The 18583-nt window shown below is 39.3% G+C and overlaps 1 protein-coding gene and 1 long non-coding RNA gene across 2 annotated transcripts; one reads left to right on the top strand and one right to left on the bottom strand.

Annotated features, from left to right (window-relative positions):
• Window positions 1–1768: 1768 nt before the first annotated feature.
• Window positions 1769–7365, bottom strand: LOC116792639. Its single transcript, XR_004359210.1, has 5 exons — window positions 7336–7365; window positions 5320–5443; window positions 4051–4168; window positions 2635–2752; window positions 1769–2028 (listed from the first exon to the last, which is right to left on the bottom strand). It is a non-coding gene; the product is annotated as an uncharacterized LOC116792639 (long non-coding RNA).
• Window positions 7366–7554: 189 nt separating this feature from the next.
• On the top strand, window positions 7555–15569 carry LOC116792638 (caspase-2-like). The gene is made up of 4 exons (XM_032699760.1): window positions 7555–7628; window positions 10634–10780; window positions 11771–12120; window positions 14985–15569. The coding sequence occupies exons 3-4, from the start codon at window positions 11778–11780 to the stop codon at window positions 15149–15151; spliced, it is 510 nt and encodes a 169-aa protein (XP_032555651.1). The 5' UTR covers window positions 7555–7628; window positions 10634–10780; window positions 11771–11777; the 3' UTR covers window positions 15152–15569.
• Window positions 15570–18583: the final 3014 nt, after the last annotated feature.

Below are 18583 nucleotides of genomic sequence, written 5' to 3'. Positions count from 1 at the left end.
ATGTGGCTATTAAAAATTATTAGAAATGCCTGTGCCTGAATTAAGGTGCAAATGACACCTTATGCCAAAATCATCAGTATGGATTTTATTTAACAGTAAAGGCAGAGAAAGAGACATAGAAAGAAATAGGAAAAAGGAGTGGGGGGAAGAAAGAGAGTGACAGAGAGAGATTAAAATAGAAAATTTATCACCACTCCATGGAACCCGGTGGCATCTGATGGAGTCCTGTTCTTCTGGTCTTAGTGGGGAGGGCCTAGCAAAACATGGAGTGCAGTGGATTAATACACGTCCAGCAGATGCCCAGACACCTGCCCTGGGAGGGAGGAAGCTTTGCAGTCTCTTGCGACAGGCTCTGGATTTGTTGCATCACATGCAGTTCTGTAGTGATGGAAGACCTCAGGAATGAGTCGTGGGGGCTCTTTGGAGGTCTTTAATGGTTTATGACCCCTACTCAACTGCCTCTTACGTGAATGTCCTGTGTATATGTGGTCTTCTGGAGCGGGGAGGGGATTACTCCTGTTTGGTGTAGAAAGATTTTGCCATCACACCCCCAAAACCCTTCTCTTCCACCACCCGATGAGCCTTGTTTACTTCTCCTCAGACCTGAGATGATTAGACAATAGTCTTACCTGAAGTCCCTGTCACAGTCCAAATTCCAGTCAGGAAGGTCATTTAGGAGGGGGGTGCTTCAGTGGTCGCAGACAGGCAGTTGCTTCCTATAGTTTGACAAGAAATCTTTCTATGATTTTGAGAGTGTTTAAGCCATTAACAACATTTCAGTCTGTCACACTGTGGAGTGCCCTGGGAGGCCCATCATCTGCACCTGAGAACCTGAGGCTCCAGGCTTTCTTTCATAGGGGAAAGGGCTGTTGTCTGCAGGCAGGAGCCCAGCTCCAAAATTGCCAGGCCGCCTCCCCAGATTGAATATGGACAAAGATTTCTCCCAGACAGAACCTGCCAGGACAGAAAGGTCTTGCTGCCCACAGAGTGCCCTGGGAGGCCCATCATCTGCACCTGAGAGCCCAAGGTTCCGGGCTTTCTTTCCTGGGGGGAAAGGGCTGCTGTTCACTTGTGGAAGCCCAGCATTGAGTTTGCAGAACTAAAATTTCAAAACATAAGCAACACCAAGAAGCATACAGAACTGGCTCTCATTCAAGCTGTCAAAAATGGAAAAAACAAGCAAACCAAAACTAAAAAACAAGGAAAGAGAATGAATTCTATTATAGAAGCATAAAATAAGTAAACAATGGAATAGTGTACCTTTCCAGTTTTCCTATGATCCCAGTTCCTGGCTTCTTCCTGGATTTTTTCACATTCCTTCATCATTTTGTTATAAGGAAAGGGTATTCTATATATTCTCTGCAGAGTTTCCATATCAGAGGAACTCTGATACACAAACCCCAAACTTTAAGATAATATTATATAATATCACAGAAAGGAGAGATAAGCATTAATGCATTCAAACAGTATTATTTCTTTCCTTGGGAAGAGATTTATATGCAGTCTTTGAGCATTTGTTTATAACAAAGATACTTGCAGTGCCTTTTAGTCAGCATACTAATACAGAAGACAAGCAAAAGTGACTGGTCAAGTAATATTTTTATTCTACTTAGGTACCTTGTTTCAACTCATGTCATGGCATGTTTTATTATTTCGTATTATAGCAGCTAGAAAAGCAGTTCAAAGCACGTTCAAAACATACTGCAGTAGAGAAACACGAAAGACACAACAAACCTAACTCTCACAGTTAATTCTTAGTTGTTTGAGACCTAATCTGTCCCAAGAGAAAGAAAATACCTCGTTTTACAAAAGTAGCAATATTAATTGCAAACCTAAGTCCCAATCACACAAGAATTTGGAAGTTAGAATAAAAATAAAAAAACCCTAAAACAAAAAACCAATTTATTCCTGTCTCAATTTAAATAAACTATAAAAATACAATATCTTAGAAGCATATTTCTGTACCTGTATATTGGGGTAGTTGGTGTCTTCACCTTCTCATTAGGCATATGACAGTTAAAAGTTATACTGTGTGTGGAAACATGAAAAGTCAGAAACATCAATAAAATGGCTAGCAAAATTCTCTTTTTAAATTATGTATTAATAATGCAAGTGCATCGGTAAAAGACACAACTAAATTAAAAGTTTGTACTCAACAGTTCAACATCCTTCAGAAGAGTTGCAAAACGAGAGGAAAGAGACAAAAACATCTTAAATCCTCTGAGGGTGTGTTGAGGATGGTGATTACCACCTGAACACCTCAAAGCACTTGCAAAAGGCAATTACACAGCATAGTGAGACTGGCAATATTCACTGTATAAAACAGGGGGCAATAGCAAAAGTCTTTTTTGACCTGTCTCTGCAAGTGCACCAGAAGGAATGAGTGCCTTTTCTGTACTTATTTGTCATCTCATTGAGCCTGAGGTATTTTTGTGTAATACAAAATTGTTTTTATTAGTGCCTGAAAACATTCTGAACACTTGAGAGGAAACAGAGGGGGAAAGGGATGGTATTCTTTTTCTTTGTTTTACTAGATGGGTACAGTTCTGATGACTCAGTCACATGCAGCATTTTATAAAAGTTACCATTTTAAAAGATCATTGTACCACAACCACAGCTACTCAAAAGATTTACCTTAAACATGTCTAACAGGGTCTCCTTGTTGACTTCCAGCCTTTCAAAAGCCTGTTTCACTTTTATGATATTTTTACAGCAGTTCTCTAGTAGTGGGAGTTCAGTACTAGATACACCTCTAAACAAAAAGACACAGGCAAAAGAAATATAAATTAATTATTTTGATATTTCCATTTTTTGAAATAACCACTTTCCAGTGGTCTAAATGGAAACTGTAAAATGTGTTGTTGTGATTTGTCCCAGTATTTTCTTAGCTTCTTCCAATCGGTTGTATTTTCAGACACTAAACTCAGAAACGCAAATAATGCCACCTCAAACAAACCCACTGCAATCATTCCTAGAACAGTCTTTGACATGATTAAATGTCTGCAAGACCTACAGGTCAAAGTATATGTATGATTTAAGAAAAAAAATAGGGGGGAAAAAGGCTCAACCCAGTTGCAGGAGTCTGTTTATGGGCTGATGCAGATTCAGTATTCTCCCTGACTACAGAAAGATAAACAAGGAAAAAACAGAATTGTAAAGCTGTGCACAGGGATTAGAAAAGTAGTAAACACCTATACAAGTTATAAGCATATGTGTCTTCTCTACAAGTGACTGTGGCACTTGGAAACCAAACTCCCAGGACTCTTCAAGGAAACCATCTCCTTTGTCTCTCCAGAAGTTCACGAAGTTTTACCCAAACACCACATTTTTTCCGCAGAACGTCGAACAGCTGCAAGTCTTACAGAGCAGGTGTCTGAACAGTGCTCCTGAATTTAAATGTACATACACACTCAATTTATGTACCTACATAGAAGACTAACCTGTATCGATGTGGAGGTTCAGAGACATAGCAACACGATCAATATGATAAAAGCAATGTCCACTTTATTATTTAAATCAGTTAACTTTTATACAGTTTAGTTTGTTTGGGGCACATGCTTACAACAAGGTGATTGGATAGCTCAGTCTGTGCACACATCTCATGTCTCCAGTTCATTGGACCTGATGTTCTGTCCACGCGATCTGAAATCATACTTGGCATGTAAAGGCCTTCCTAATTAGGGGCTTTCCGAAATCTGCAGGTGTACCTTTATCTCTAGGTTTTCAAGGTTTTCTTACTATAAACATATTATGTTCTCAAACCTTATAATTAGACACACAGCTAACAAGTATAAACATCACATATTTTCACACAGTCTATAAATATAAACAATACACACTTGTCACTTCCATGGCAAGCAAGGCCTACAGAGTGCGGGGGAAAATTGTTCAGAGAAATCTCTCTGTTCCGACAACAAACCTGTCAGCTTCCAATCATATTAGAGACACTATTTTACTTTTAACATGCAGAAACTTGACAGAACAAAATAATTCTAGTACTGCAATTCAATACAGAGTATTAAAGTTCTAAGACACTGAAATTTTACCTACCTTCAATATATATGTCAAAATAAAATCCATTCTCAGTTGATGGTCCATAACATAAGCAGCCCCCAAAATATCCTTCCATGGCCTCTCCAAGAATGTGACCACTTGAATGTCAATAAACCTGCAAATAAAGTCAGGTGAGCAAGCCATGGGGTCAGTGGCATTGTGTAACTAAAAAGGAAAAAATCAAACCATAAGTATATCTGCAGATGGGAAGTAGACGGGAACCAATGTTGTTTAAATTTTAAGAGAAGTAAAACAATTTTCTGTTCTCATTTTGAAGTGCTCTAAATGATTAATACAATGGCAGATGTAGCACTAAAAGCCCACCATACTGTAGTCTGAAAGGTGATGATTATACCTGTGCGCTATTCCATCAACTTACTACTTACTGTACCTTGTTAATTTATAAGTCAGTTTCCAGTCAGTCAAAAGTCTATGCAACACTAATCAGATCTAAAACAATGTAGCAAATTAAGTTTCCACTGTTCACATTCAGTACCTTTATTAATAGGTCTGTAAAGGACATTACCTGAAATGTCAGCAGAGGGGAGCCAACAACCCAGTAGATCAATACCAGTCTTATGTTGTAAGTTCCTGTTAATTTGGACTAATTCAGAGCCACTGCTACAAGATAAAGCCTTTACAGGCTTCTGAAATACCTCAAACAAGCTTAATCACATGAACCATTCTTTGACAAAATTGAAGTCTAATTGTCATACATAAACATAAGCTTCAGACTGAATCTCATTAAAAAATAAAAAATCTTGGGTGTGTTGCTAAGTATATTCATAGTTTAATTGACTAAGATACGACTGCTTAAGGTTCTAATAAACAGTGCCAGTAAAAGAAGGTGTAGACTTTATTTATGACTCAAATGTAATGTTGGACAATTTTTAGAAAACAGCAAGACAGCCTTACTTTGCTTTCACTGTCTGATCTTCAAATGCACTGTCAAACCACAGAACATATCTTAGAAGACATCAAACTATTTCAAGTTAGCATACAAATCAAGATGTTCTGTATGATCTCATTTGAGAAATAACCTGTTTATGTAAAAGAGAAGGATGAAAAGAACCCTAAGATTTTATTTACTCTCAGATAATAGGCACTTAGTATCTCACCTTCTTTGCTGAATCATGGGAAATACATTACTTGAATAGTTTTGTGTGGTTTTTTTTTTTTATGTCAAGATTTTAAAACCTAATGCTGCAATCAATTTTATGTCATTAGTTCATCTAATCAAGCAGAAACCAGAGAGTGTTTACTCACAGCTTTTGCTTCTTCATGATCAAAGGTCAGCAGCTTTAGAGTACAATCTCCCTCCAGTGGACAATACAGGTCCCACAGTTCACCATCCGCTTTAGCTATGACAGCATTTGAAGCCAACACTTGACTAAAAAACAAGAACGGACGACAAGAGACCTGAATATTTAGGTTCAGACTTGTAAAAGACCTTAGGTTTCTAAACCCCATGAGACCACAGCCACATCTCGTAGCACCTGAATACCTTAAATTTTTGTTTCTATGGTGGTCTTAAACACTTTTCCACTTTAAAGGTAAAGAACCTTAAGGTCTTGAGAAGTTTCATTTAATGGTTTTCAGTGCCGGGGATCTGGAGGAAAGACTGCTTCTTACAATAAGTTCTACTGTATCTGGTAACTCACAAAACTTCCAATGTCTCTATTAATTCCTAGCAGTCTGACTGATTTACTTTTTAATTGGAAGCAAGCATTATGATCCTAGCACAGAACCTCAAGCATCACTCAGAACAGTAACCTCAACCAGCTGTTTATTATGCATTAAACTGAAGGTTCAATGGTTTCCAAATGAACCAATTTAAGAGTCATTGTCCACTGACCATGACATATATTTTACACAACAAGGTAAGAGACAAATGATAGTAACAGTTTTATCACTGCAAAAGTATGACTCCTTGAATCTGCAGGTTACCGAAGTCCTACAGCTAACTGAAATGGTGTGGTTTTCCCCACAAGATTCCCCTTCAGCCATTTTTCCATCTGTCAGAGTAATTTTGATAGACTTGCTCTGGTTGGCTCCTCTGTAACCTAACAAAGCATCATGTTCTTTTTTCAGTGCTTCATAAAGCTTCAGTGTGTCTTCTGTGAAGCTTGGCACACACTGTAGCTGTAACAAATAAATTAGATTATGCACATATATATTTGTGAGAGAAATAGAATAAAAGGATTCACACTGTTGGTGCATCCCCAGAGGTCCCAACTTTGACCAGATTTCACTGTACTAGAATTTATACCAAAATGCAGTAAACCATTTGTACATAATTATACAAAGGATAGTCCCATCCAACCTTCTGACTACTTTATAGTAGCTTTCCAATTTGCCATGCACTTTCATCAATCTGGGCCTAAATGGCTTTGCAAGTTTGACCTCAGAAAGCAGTCTATATTCCTGCCCCAGAATTTGCATTTGGCAGATGTCCTAGAGAAATCTGGATCACTCCAGTGAGCCCTCATTTCTGCCAGTCCATTCAAAGCATCAGATTCAAACAAGATAGTTCACGTGAAGGTTACTCTAGTTATTAAGCTCTATTGTACTACAGCTAGTGCTGCCAACATCCTTTCAGCCATCACGCTGTTTAACTGCTCATGAACCTTCACTCTCTTTAGGCACCACAGAATTATGACCTTTATTTCCAAATAACCCCAATCCTTTTCTTACATAAAAAGTAGAGATCTAAGAATGTGTAAGTAACCCTACTAACACAAGCTGAAGCTCCTAAATAATATTTTTTTCTCTCTGCTATAGCAAACCTTTTCCCCAAAAGCTGGGATTTCAAAATACACAAAGTATTTCTGAACCTGATCAAACACCAGTTCTTCTATTATTATGTACCCTAAAATAACCATTTACGTAATTCTGATGTTGGTTCACAGATTTACTTTCTTTTTTCTTTTCCTCTTTTATTTTGATTCACTGCATCAATTGGACTTGCACTGGAGACTTTCTGAAAGCAGTGATAATACAAAGTATACCCCTACTATACCTTTAAGACTTTTCCCAGCAATCGTTGAAACAAACCAGACCAGTACAATATTGGGCTAAAAAGGTAATTACAGGGGAATAAGTTATGTTCCTAGCACAAAGACTTCTTATGATCCATCTAAACTGCATCTTTTTGATGTTCTGTGGACACAGCAAAACTGCTCAGTGGCACTACCAGAACTATCACCGGCAAAATCTCCCCAGCGGAACCGTGGGTGATCACACTGGCACACTGAACAGTGACAACTTTCAGTGGTGTCATACCTGGCACAGGTTGCTCAGAGAAACTGTGGATGCCACATCCCTGGCTGCGTTCAAGGCTGGGTCGGATGGGGCTCTGAGCAACCTGGTCTGGTGTAAGGTGTTGCTGCCCACGGCAGGGAGTTGGAACAACACGACTGATCTTTAGGGTCTTTCTCAACTCAAGCCATTCTCTGATTCTATGATGCACGCGCAAAGGCAGGTCCACTGCTCAGTGCTGCGGGCAGACACCGCGACCGGCTCCCACCCGCGGAGCACCGCGACCCCCGCGGGCTGGGGACGGGCGGTTCGGCGCCGTGAGTGTCCCTGTCCCGTCACTCCCCGCAGAGGCCCGGTCAGCCACTGGACGAGCAGTCCACTGCTCGCCCCCCCACCCCCGAGCGGCCCCGGGCTGCACCTCTCGGCCGCCCAGGGCCTGGACCGGCACCTCCCAGCCCCGCTCGGCCGCCGAGCCGTGGCGCAGGAGCAGGAGGTCGTAGCGCAGCCTGTCGTTCTCGGCCCGCAGCCGCTGCCGCTCGGAGCTGGCGCTGCCGGGGCAGCGCGGCTCCTGCGGCTCTTTACGCCGCCCGACTTCGGCCGCCAGCCAGCGCAGTTCCCGCGACACCCGCAGCGATGCCGCCTCGGCGACCGCCACCTTCGCCCCGGGCCTCTCCGGCCCCGGGCCTCTCCGGCCCCGGGCCTCTCCGGCCCCGGGCCTCTCCGGCCCCGGGCCTCTCCGGCCCCGGGCCTCTCCGGCCCCGGGCCTCTCCGGCCCCGGGCCTCTCCGGCCCCGGGCCTCTCCGGCCCCGGGCCTCTCCGGCCCCGGGCCTCTCCGGCCCCGGGCCTCTCCGGCCCCGGGCCTCTCCGGCCCCGGGCCTCTCCGCCCGCCGCCGTGACCCGCCCGGGCCCGGGGCCGTGCGGGGGTGAAGCTGTTGTCATCACTCGTTCTTCTAATGGACTGATTACTTCTTTGTAGCTCTCGCTGCTGTGGTGTTAATTAATAAACGCACCCACTCGCCTGGCTCCGAGGCCGGTGAGCAATTGGAAAATGTCGATATCTACGAAATCAGTTAGGTTGGAAACGACCTTTGAGATCATCGAGTCCAACCTATCACCGAACGCCACCTTGTCAACCAGGTCTTGGCACTCAGTGCCACGTCCATTGTTTCTTTAAACATCTTCCAGGGAAGATGACTCCAACACGTCCCCGAGCAACCCATTCTAATGTCTGATCACCCTTCCTGAGAAGAAATTCTACCTAATGTCCAACCTAAACCTCCCCTGGCACAGCTTAAGACTGTCGTCTTGTTCTGTCCCATGTTCCCTGTGAGCAGAGCCCGACCCCCACCTGGCTTCACTCTCCTGTCAGGGAGTTGATGAGAGCAGTAAAGTTCCCCTGAGCCTCCTTTTCTCCAGGCTGAGCCCCCCCAGCTCCTTCAGCCGCTCCTCATCAGACTTGTGCCCCAGACCCTTCACCAGCTGCATTGCCCTTCTCTGGATGGCTCATGTTGAAGTCCCACTTCAGTTTATCTAAAAATGCTCTTTGAAAAGCTTTTCTCTGTAACTCTCATAAACAAGAAGCTGAATATTCTGAGGCTGCAGTGAAGAATCACATCACTAATTCTCAAAATCCTCATCATGCCATTTTGCAGAGCACATGGCAGGCACAAGTGGTTTGTAATAGGGAGGGGAAAAACCACTTGCTGCACCCCCCTTTGCTATTCTCATTATGAAACAATGTCAATGTCAAAAAGTGTTGGTCAGATTGCATCCTTCTTTGACCTCAATGTCAAATAAACACTGCCACATCTTACTTGTAGTGGATGCTTCCTGGTTAAGAGCATTTCTTATGAAATTAGGCTGACCAAAACTAAGGAGCATCTTTGTACAAATTGCAGAACTAGGCACCAAGGTAAATAATTTGAAGAGGTTTGAGTTGCCAGGCATTAGGACTCAGAACTTGAGAGGATTGTACAACTTCTATTGCAGAGTACTGGTTTTTCTCCCATGAATCCCCAGAATTGTCTAATGGCTCTGTAGTTAATCCTGCTTGTCATTCTACCCCAGCTAAACCTTTTAATGATGGTTTTAAGTTAGTTTTATTATTTAAGGTATATTGAGAATGTACCTCAGCAAACTGATACCTATATACATTTTTCATTTGCACCAATTCTTCCTTCCTTTTCTGAAGTGATGCAACTTGCTGACACTTATGTCCATCATTGACTATAACAAGGTCATGCATCTTCAAGGATAGACTGTCATGGTTAGAACCATTATGGACATATGTAAAAATAAGACATAACCTATAGCTTCTGTTAGAAATAAATTTCATTGTTAATTTGACAGGTTACCTGCTTTTTTTAACTTCCAAATTCACTACCGTGCAGAATTTATTACTCTGTTTAGGATATTGATTACAACCAGTGTTATCAGCACAATAAAATAAAAACAGATTTGTTTTTTTAAAAATTAAACTCTGAAAAATGTATCCAGGTTACATCCTCCTTCATTTCATCTTTGGTCACTGCCTTATGAACCCAAAACCTGTAACTTTGCGCTTGTTCTAGCTTTTAGTGAAGTAATAGAAAAACTTGCCATCAGAAGTTGTAGAGGCTGAGAAGGCTGAGTCATAGGATGCTGTCTAGCATACGTGGAGTGCCAGGCTTTATCAGGATCTTTTACCTCCTGAGATATTGTTGTATTAGTAGTAGTAGAACTTCTGAGAGAGAAACAATTTGAAGACAAAAAAAAAATTGTACTACCTCTATGAAGGTTGAAAAACTAGAGGGAATTTAAAGAACCAGTATTATAAAGGAGCCCTTACTTTTAAAGGCCACATAGAAGATGTGCCAGATAAGTTGCCTACTGCAGTGACCCTTGTTTAGCTGTACTACCTGGCTCATGACTGGGATAGAAGGTGCCTTTTACCACCTCTCTTCCCCCCGCGGGTCATCTTTGGTGTGGTGTGTGATACCATGGAATGCATGGTAGCTCTACCCGAGTAGATGCAAGATGATTACAGAAGTATGAGAATCTCACTGCTATGGTTAATAAGCCAAAACACCCTAAACTAGGACCATTAATACAGCTTCAAATAACACAGAATTCCACTCTTCCTTACTCCAGATGATGTGTAACATATGAGGCTTGCTGTATCTGCAAACAACCACATCTGCAAAAGGCAATGCTGCCAAACAGTTCTGTGAAACCTGACGAGTTAATTGTTTGGATGGTCATATTATTAATTAAAAAAATTCCTGAATTCTTACATGGACAGTGGTCAACTTTAATGCTGACTGATGAATAATTGAAATTTCAGAAGCAGAAGAAGCCTGACAGGAGGATACAGTGGTCGCATCTTCAGATCATCAGGACAGAAAATATCATAAAACTCTTTTGCTGAAGAGCTTGGCAAAATGGTTTTGTTTGCTGCACAACCGATAAACCACTCTTAAGAAAAGTACAGGTAAGGCCACAAGGGCAAGGCCATGGATGCACTATCATGATGTTGGAAGTAATGGAACTAGAAAAAATAGTTCAAGAAACAGTAGGAGGAGGCAGGAAGTACTCATACCTTTTCTACACAGGAAATTTATGTTGACAGAAAGTATAAAAACCAGACCGAGAAGTCCACGTATTAAGGAGCATTTGCATAAGGGAGGTTATGTAATGTGTGATCCCCAATGAATGATTATCAGTGGCAGAACACCTCCACTGGGATTGCAATAATCTTCACTGTCAACCTGGCTCATGGAATGGACACTACATGGTTTATTTTGCTTGGAAACAACATAAAGATCTAGACATGCAGAAATGTTATTCTTAACAGTTATGTATTTATCTTCACAAAAAAGGGTCTTATTCTGAAACCTTTTTTTTTACCTTTTGCATAAAGGTTTACTAAATATTTATAGAAACTTGCTTTCTGAATGTGTAATTCCATTGCATATTAAAGCTAATATTTTATGAAAGAATGAGAAGTGGAGGGCATTTGTACTGTGGTTTGGGTATGGCCTCTGAGGAATATAAAATTAAAGTGTACAAAAGAAGCTTTAGTTTATGCCCTGTACCAGCTTGTACAGAATATTTCAGTTTGATTTCAGTTTGCCAGCTGTCTTCTAGAATGAATTATTTTTTGCAAAGGCATATCTTTGAAGATCAGTTACAGAATTAAAAAGTAACAGTAACTAAGCAATTCTCAGTCTCATCATTACGGTTCAGAAGCTGTTAACAGTCGTAAAGGGCTAATTAGTGTAATGTAATCCTCTTAGGAGGCTGCAGGCATTGAGCTAGATTTCTTTATAATTTGTATGTAGGCCTTCTTTATTCCATTGGAATTACAATAATTACAGACATCAGTATGTATTTGCATTCTAACCATCCACATTATGTTTATTTTGCATACTGAATACAGTACGATAAATGCAGAAGTAGAATTCTCTATTTTCTCTTTAAGTATCAAAATGTTTGGAAGAACAGCCAAATCTTGGTTTTATAACTGTGCAAAATCTACCAAAAGAGAAAATGAAAACAGGAGTAAGTGGCTTTCTGAAATCCCAAGCAATCAGAGAGAGAAAATACTGGAAGAGCTGGATGTGAACAAAGTGCTGTCATATTTGGTTTACAAGAGAGTCTTTTCCTTGGAGGAATACAAAGACATTTGGTCCCAGGAGAGCTACAGGAAGAGAACTGAATATTTTTTAGATAAACTCTCTCTAAAAGGCCCAGGTGCTTTCTCTGCCTTTTGTTCCATTTTGGAGGAGGTCAGTCCTAACTTGCTGACATGCTTTCTCCTTGGCTATGAAGGTAAGGTCACTGTCTGCTCTGAAATGCTTAAGTGTATATTGGTAATGTCTTGGAATCCTTTGACACTAATAGTTATTTGCTATAATTAGTGTTTACTTTCTCTCTTGCACTAAATCGGAGAGAGTATTTGCTGTCTTGATCGTTCTTTGCTATTAAGAAAAAATTATTAAATATCTTTTATTTTTATACTTTGAATATTTAAACTGCTAACAAAATGCTGCATATTCAAATTGCTGCTACTAATAAATAAAAGTCAGGATAGGATTTCTAAGTATTACTGATAACACTTAGCTCAGAAATGTAACTGATCATTTAGTTCCCTTTCCTTTTCTAAAATATTTAAAAATAGATCGAGAAGTTCTGTAGGTATAGTGCCCAAGTAAGTGACTCATTTCACATTTTTCTTGTAAGTCACATTATTTACTATATCTATCTGTAAGCAACTGCATGAAAAAAGATATTATTAATAAATGTCAACAATACCATTGAATTTAACCAAAATGTTATTTAGAAATCAGGCACTATTCGTACTTATTTGCAGAACAATGTTTTCCTAGATATTAGGAAAGATAATGTGAAAAAATATGTGCAGAGTGTTTACAATTATATCTTACTGACCTATTTTTATTTTTTATGTCTGTTATATTCTAAATTTTAGTCTATCAAGTCAGCTAGAGTTTTTCTCAACAATGACTTCAGGGTTGTGCTCAAAGGTTATATACAGAATGTCCTTTTAGAATTTAATTAAAATAGTCATATCTTTTACCCCTCAATTCAGAATGAGGTTTAAAGACCTTAATATTACAACTACTTATAAATAAAAAAGTAAGTCTGAGTACTGTAAGAATTTTAATAAATATATAAAATTGAAATCTAAAACTATTTTGATCTTTAAAATAGCTGTAGATTGTGTTCTCTCTTGACAACCTGATTACTTTTAAAATTGACAATTAGAGATCTAATTACTTGAGAAGGCAACAGATATATTACTCTAATTTAATTATGAAAGATGCCCATTTAATGTATCTTTTTGAGATCAATTTACGGTAAGGTTTTATGTCAGTTACAAGAAAATCAAAGGAGATTCACAAATGTTGGGGATTTTAATAAATATAAAATATACTTCATGGACAACCATGTTATGAAAAGGCTACCCAGGGCCTCTTTATGCCATAATTTTTTTTAAAAAGCATACAAATATAAATATAATGGGTTATAAATACATTATAAAGTCAGTTATTTTGTAATACGCGTTTTGGAATGAAGTTTGGGTTTCCTCTGAGTTAACTGAAGAGACAGAGAAGGAGATTTTTATTCTACACCACCTAAACATATCATGCAGGGGCCTGTCACAGAACAGATTTAAATCTTCCAGTGGGTACAAGGTTTGGGGTATAGTTATAAAGGGTGATGGCCTCAGCAGTTGGGTGTAAGTCAAGGACTCTGTCTCCCTGACAACATCATAGTAGATACAGAGAAAAAAGGAGAAAGACAATGCCGTACATTTCCAAAAGAGTGAAGGATACTGTTGGAGCAGTGTCCCCAATCCATTCTGTCTGTCTGTGCCTTGTGTAGGCAGAAAAATGCCTTAGGCTGCCTTAGCTCAGCCACTGTTACACTCTTTCCTCCTTCCCCTCCCCCAGTGGTGTTTATCAAATGTGCAAAGCTAGTTTTAGAATCTGTTATTGCTAATAATAATCTACTGGATAGCAGGCAAAAAACCCACATGCTATATATTCACATTAATTCATGCAAATAATCTGTATAAATTCGTGCATGCATATGTTGCAGATTCAATTAAAATGCATTATGTGTTCTGACATTGTGGATTTTTATAGATTGATTTTGATAAACTGTGTTACAAGGTACACAGAAAGATATGATGAAAAAGAGCATTGTTCATTGCTTCCATTAAAAAAATTTTCCTCTCTACCCCGTAATAGCTGACTGATAGGACAAAGGACTCAAATGGAAGGCATGCAGTCTAGATGCATGAGGAGAAATTGCTATGGCTGTGCTATGTGGCATCAACAGCCCAGCTAATCAAGCAGTTATGCCATCCTGTCCACTGTACTTGTTAAAGACACTCTTTATGGCAGGCTGACTGAGCACACAGAATAGAATCAATCCTTGTTATTGATCTGCTGCATGTACAGTGGGGGCCAATTTTTGTTCTCTGGACCTGCCCCTGTTGGCAGATATGGTTATTTTAATGTGTTTCCATTGTCTGCATGCCCTACAGAAAGAACCATTTGACAGGTGCTGGAAACGTGGCAGGATTCCAAGAGGTCACTCAGTCTCTGGGCTGATGTAGCTCACTGCAAAAACTGTGAACTGTGCTAGTGAAATGTGTCCAGTGAAGGATGTACTGTTGCTTGCATATAACTGTTTTAACACCACTTTGAACTCTTTCATCTCATTATTTCAAAGAATTACACCTACAGTAATTTAAGGGGTGTTATAGCTGCATTTATGCCTCAAGGCACTAGTGACTTGATTCTTCTACTTTACAGTTCTCATTATAGTATAAAGCAAAGCTCCTAATGATTTCATGGGTGAAACGTTTGGTTACTACTTGCCCATATGATACAGTAGGAAGTCAGTTTCTTCATTGACCAGGCAGAATTTTATATTGAGTAAGAACTGCAGGTTTTTTCCAAAATACCTATAAATTGTCTGACCTGTAGGTCTCAGGTCTATTGTAAATATGAATAGGGAAATAACCTTATATACAAAAAGTCAAAAGAGATTATGTTTACCTAAAACAGCCACTTATCCAAGTGCAACATCACAGACAGAATTACATCAAACTGTAGATGTTATTCTGAATAATGCATCAGAGAAATTTTTTTATTATTATCCAGACTACATGAATTTCCCAGTGTTATCAGAGCAAACAAAACTGAGCGCTGTTGCAGGGATGGAGCTTCATGAAACCTGTCAGATGAGCGACCAAGAAGGAAGCCTTTCTGCTGAGGAACAACTGAATCAATCGTTCAACAAATACAGGTTAAAATTATCACTGTCATGATGTCTTTTATGATCCCAGTATTTCTCGTGATTTAGTTCTATGTAAGTGAAGTACATCACTGATGCTTTCAAAAAGTGTTTCATTTGCATCTGATTTGACTTGGCATTTGTAAACTACAATTCTACTTTTATAACAAACATTTTTGATGTTGATTTTTGGATGCTGATTTATGTTGGGGGTCACCTCTGGTCTTTACTACAGATACTCATTAGTGATGTAATGCATTGATGACACTGCTAGTTTTCAGTGTTCAAGTACATACCATAAGTACATTTTCCTTCTAAATTTTCTAGGAGTGTGAGAGACAACCTAAGTTAATATCACAGTTACTGTTATTGTCATTTATTTTAAGAGGAATAGAAACAGAGGAAGACCTATATAAGAACAGCATGTAACCTGATACATTCTGGGATACTGGGATTTACACCTAAAAAGAGGACAAAAAAACCCCTGGAAAGTCCTAAAATGCTACATTTTATGTGGATATTATTCAGTGCAGGCATTTGCAGTTGTGTGTTTGGAGTCATTCTTTGCCAAATTCAATAAGGAATCTAGCTGAGAATGGACTACTGTTCTCAATAGCTCATTAGCTATTAGAAATACTGTAGGTAATTTACACGTTCACCTAAGCCATTCTGAGAAAAATGCTTAAAAGCAGTTAAAAGCTGTTCTGCTGTTTTGGTGTGTTGGTAACATATAAACAGTTGATTCTGGAGGCTTTAATACCTTTGCATGTCTAGGTTAGTTTTGTTACATTTCGGCTATGGTCTGGATTACACTAGTTTTTAGAAATGTAGTAAAAATTAATGACTGTGAAGTGATTGAAAAAATTGTGGTTGTAAGATGTTCGGTTCACCTTGAGTAGCTGTGAAACATGAAATGGTAATAGAGTATGAAGACACTTGATACAATATAGTATGGGCAGATACACACACAGCCAATGAAATCCCAGTCAGAACTCCTTTCTGCACAGATATTCACAGGACTTCCAGGAGACTTGTAGTCATTCATAATCTGGATATGTGCCATTTGGATTTTAAAAGATTAATTTTGTAGCACTGGCCCTCTAACTTTGCAAGGCAATTCACTTACAAAACCAAACCAATTAAGAAATGCCTGCAGCTAAAGAATCACATTAGGGAAGTAGTAGCCAAGTAGGAAAGCTTTCCTGAGGTCAGCCTATGCTGGAAATGCTTGAGAGTTCAAAAAACCTCAACCAAATATAAAAGATGTCACTATCAGTATTTGCAGGGCCAAGTAGTCTCACTGTAAGATGGTTACATACATTCCACCTGACAAAAGGCATATGGAACATCAGTTCTGCATACAACCTGGAAGAAGAAAAAAAAAGATGCTGAAGCTATACTCTCTCTGGGGTGTATCAGTGTGAAGTGTAGAAGTTAGTGTAGCTCCAGAACTCGTGCAGCAAGAAGGGAATAGTCACCTGTATTGGAAAGAGAAAACTCAATGAAAAAGACAAACTGGTGTGCAATAGCACACGATTTACTTCAACACCAGTGTCCTGGAAGAAAAAATATATCTTGACACCAGGTTAAAAAAGCACCAGCAACCTTCTGTTGTATGCTGACACTCAAGAAAAAAATGTAATGTCTAACTGACCTATGTTAGTTTTTTCTTAAGTGCCACACCTGTGTCAAGCACCAGAGGCAACATGGTCTTTGTGGACATGAGAGTCTTGAGTGCTTGGAACAATGCGTGAAAAAGACAACTCCACTTTGGAAGAAAACAATAAAGCTGACAGCAAAGCAAATGTGCCACCTACGTGTATCCTGCAGACACACACTTTACAAACCACAGTTGCAGGGCCTCTATGAACAAGGCAACTTGTCAGAGACAGAAAGTACCAAACATAAATACAACCGTGCAGGACTGTAGGGAGCATAAAGGTAACTAGAAATACATAGCAGTAGCTAGACGAGAGGAGATGAGTATAAGGACAAAGTGGAAGATGGCTTTACTACCCTTTCCTAAATATTTGTAAATATTCTCAATCCTTTGTATTTTTTTCTCTATGATAGAAAAATGTCAGACACACAGACACTTTAAGGACAAGAACTCCCCGTGTCTGAAGTAAGTGGCAAAATTCCAGATGATGTTAGTGGGAGCATCACGGTAAGTTAGAGTACTTTGACACTACAGATAATAATAGAAGTTCCACAATTACATAGCAGTTGTAAAGCTATGGTTTTATATTTATGTGTAGACAAGGTGTCAAAATCTTACCATTGCAGAATAGATGGTCTGAGAAGAGCAAAATCCCCTCAGTTCTAAACACTAAGATGACCCTGTTAGTCAAGAATCAACCAACTATAGCCATTGCTATGTTCAGTCAGTACCTCAGACAAAGAGAAAATAAAACTAAAGAGGCAAAAGGTGTGTGGATTCACACTCAATTTTTCATTTAAAGGTGAAAGCCCTAATAAGGATACCCCACTCTACTTTCTCAATATCCCCTCTTGAGACAGCTCCAGCGTTTCTGATTACTACAATAAAAATATGGTCTTTAACACAAATGAAATAGAGTAAATCTGAGGTTTGCATATTGTGATTTGGCCTAGGACTTCCCAGGCAAGCAGCTTATTGACAAATGCACTCAGAAAAATACCAGACAGAAGTACCATGTTGTATGAATTCAATAAGTCAATGCTAAGGATATAGTCTGATTTTGGACCAGAATACATTGTCCATGCTTCTGTTTATTGTCCTCTCTCAGAATACCCTCTTCAAAAGAGGGCATTTGTATTAAGACAAGTGAATGGAATTATAGGTTGGATCAGTAATTGCCTGAATAAGACCTCAAATAAGTACTGCTTTCAACATCCTTATTTTGGTTTTTGTGGGTTTCTTTTTGATTTTGGCAGTTTTTGTTCATTTGGATTTTTTTGGATGGGTTTGTTTTGGTTGGGGTTTTTTTGCTACTTTATCTCTCAAGCATCCCTGGACATTTGGTGCTGGCCCTATGAAAATCATGCAGATGTCATAAAAGAAAATAGTTAATTATTTTCCTCAGACTATCTTTCTGTTTTCTCCTCCAGCAACAGTTTATTTCTCTTACTGATTGAGAACTAAAATAGTACATATATGTTACTTTCCCAAGAAAAGATTGTGTCACAATGGCTGTCAAATAAATTATCAGAATAAGTAACATCCAGACTGTGACAATCAGATGCTATTTTTGCAGTTGTTTTAAAACAAGCTATCTACTTTCACACTGTGAGCAACAAGAGATTTTTGCGTGCAGTTTTTCCATTGTTGTCTAAATGGTTTATGATTGTGTGGTACATACTTGTAGAGTGCATGTAACTATTTTGTATTTGAAGTCTGATTGATGGATTTCCCATTTATGTTTAAATTTTGGAATAGTTCAGTTCCATTGTAGAACCTTTCTGAATCTACTGGAATGGTATTTTA

This window comes from Chiroxiphia lanceolata, chromosome 12 (assembly GCF_009829145.1).
Source record: "Chiroxiphia lanceolata isolate bChiLan1 chromosome 12, bChiLan1.pri, whole genome shotgun sequence".
Classification (NCBI taxonomy): domain Eukaryota; kingdom Metazoa; phylum Chordata; class Aves; order Passeriformes; family Pipridae; genus Chiroxiphia; species Chiroxiphia lanceolata.
Note: the sequence above shows the minus strand (reverse complement) of the source record. Positions and strands in the feature narration are given on the sequence as shown.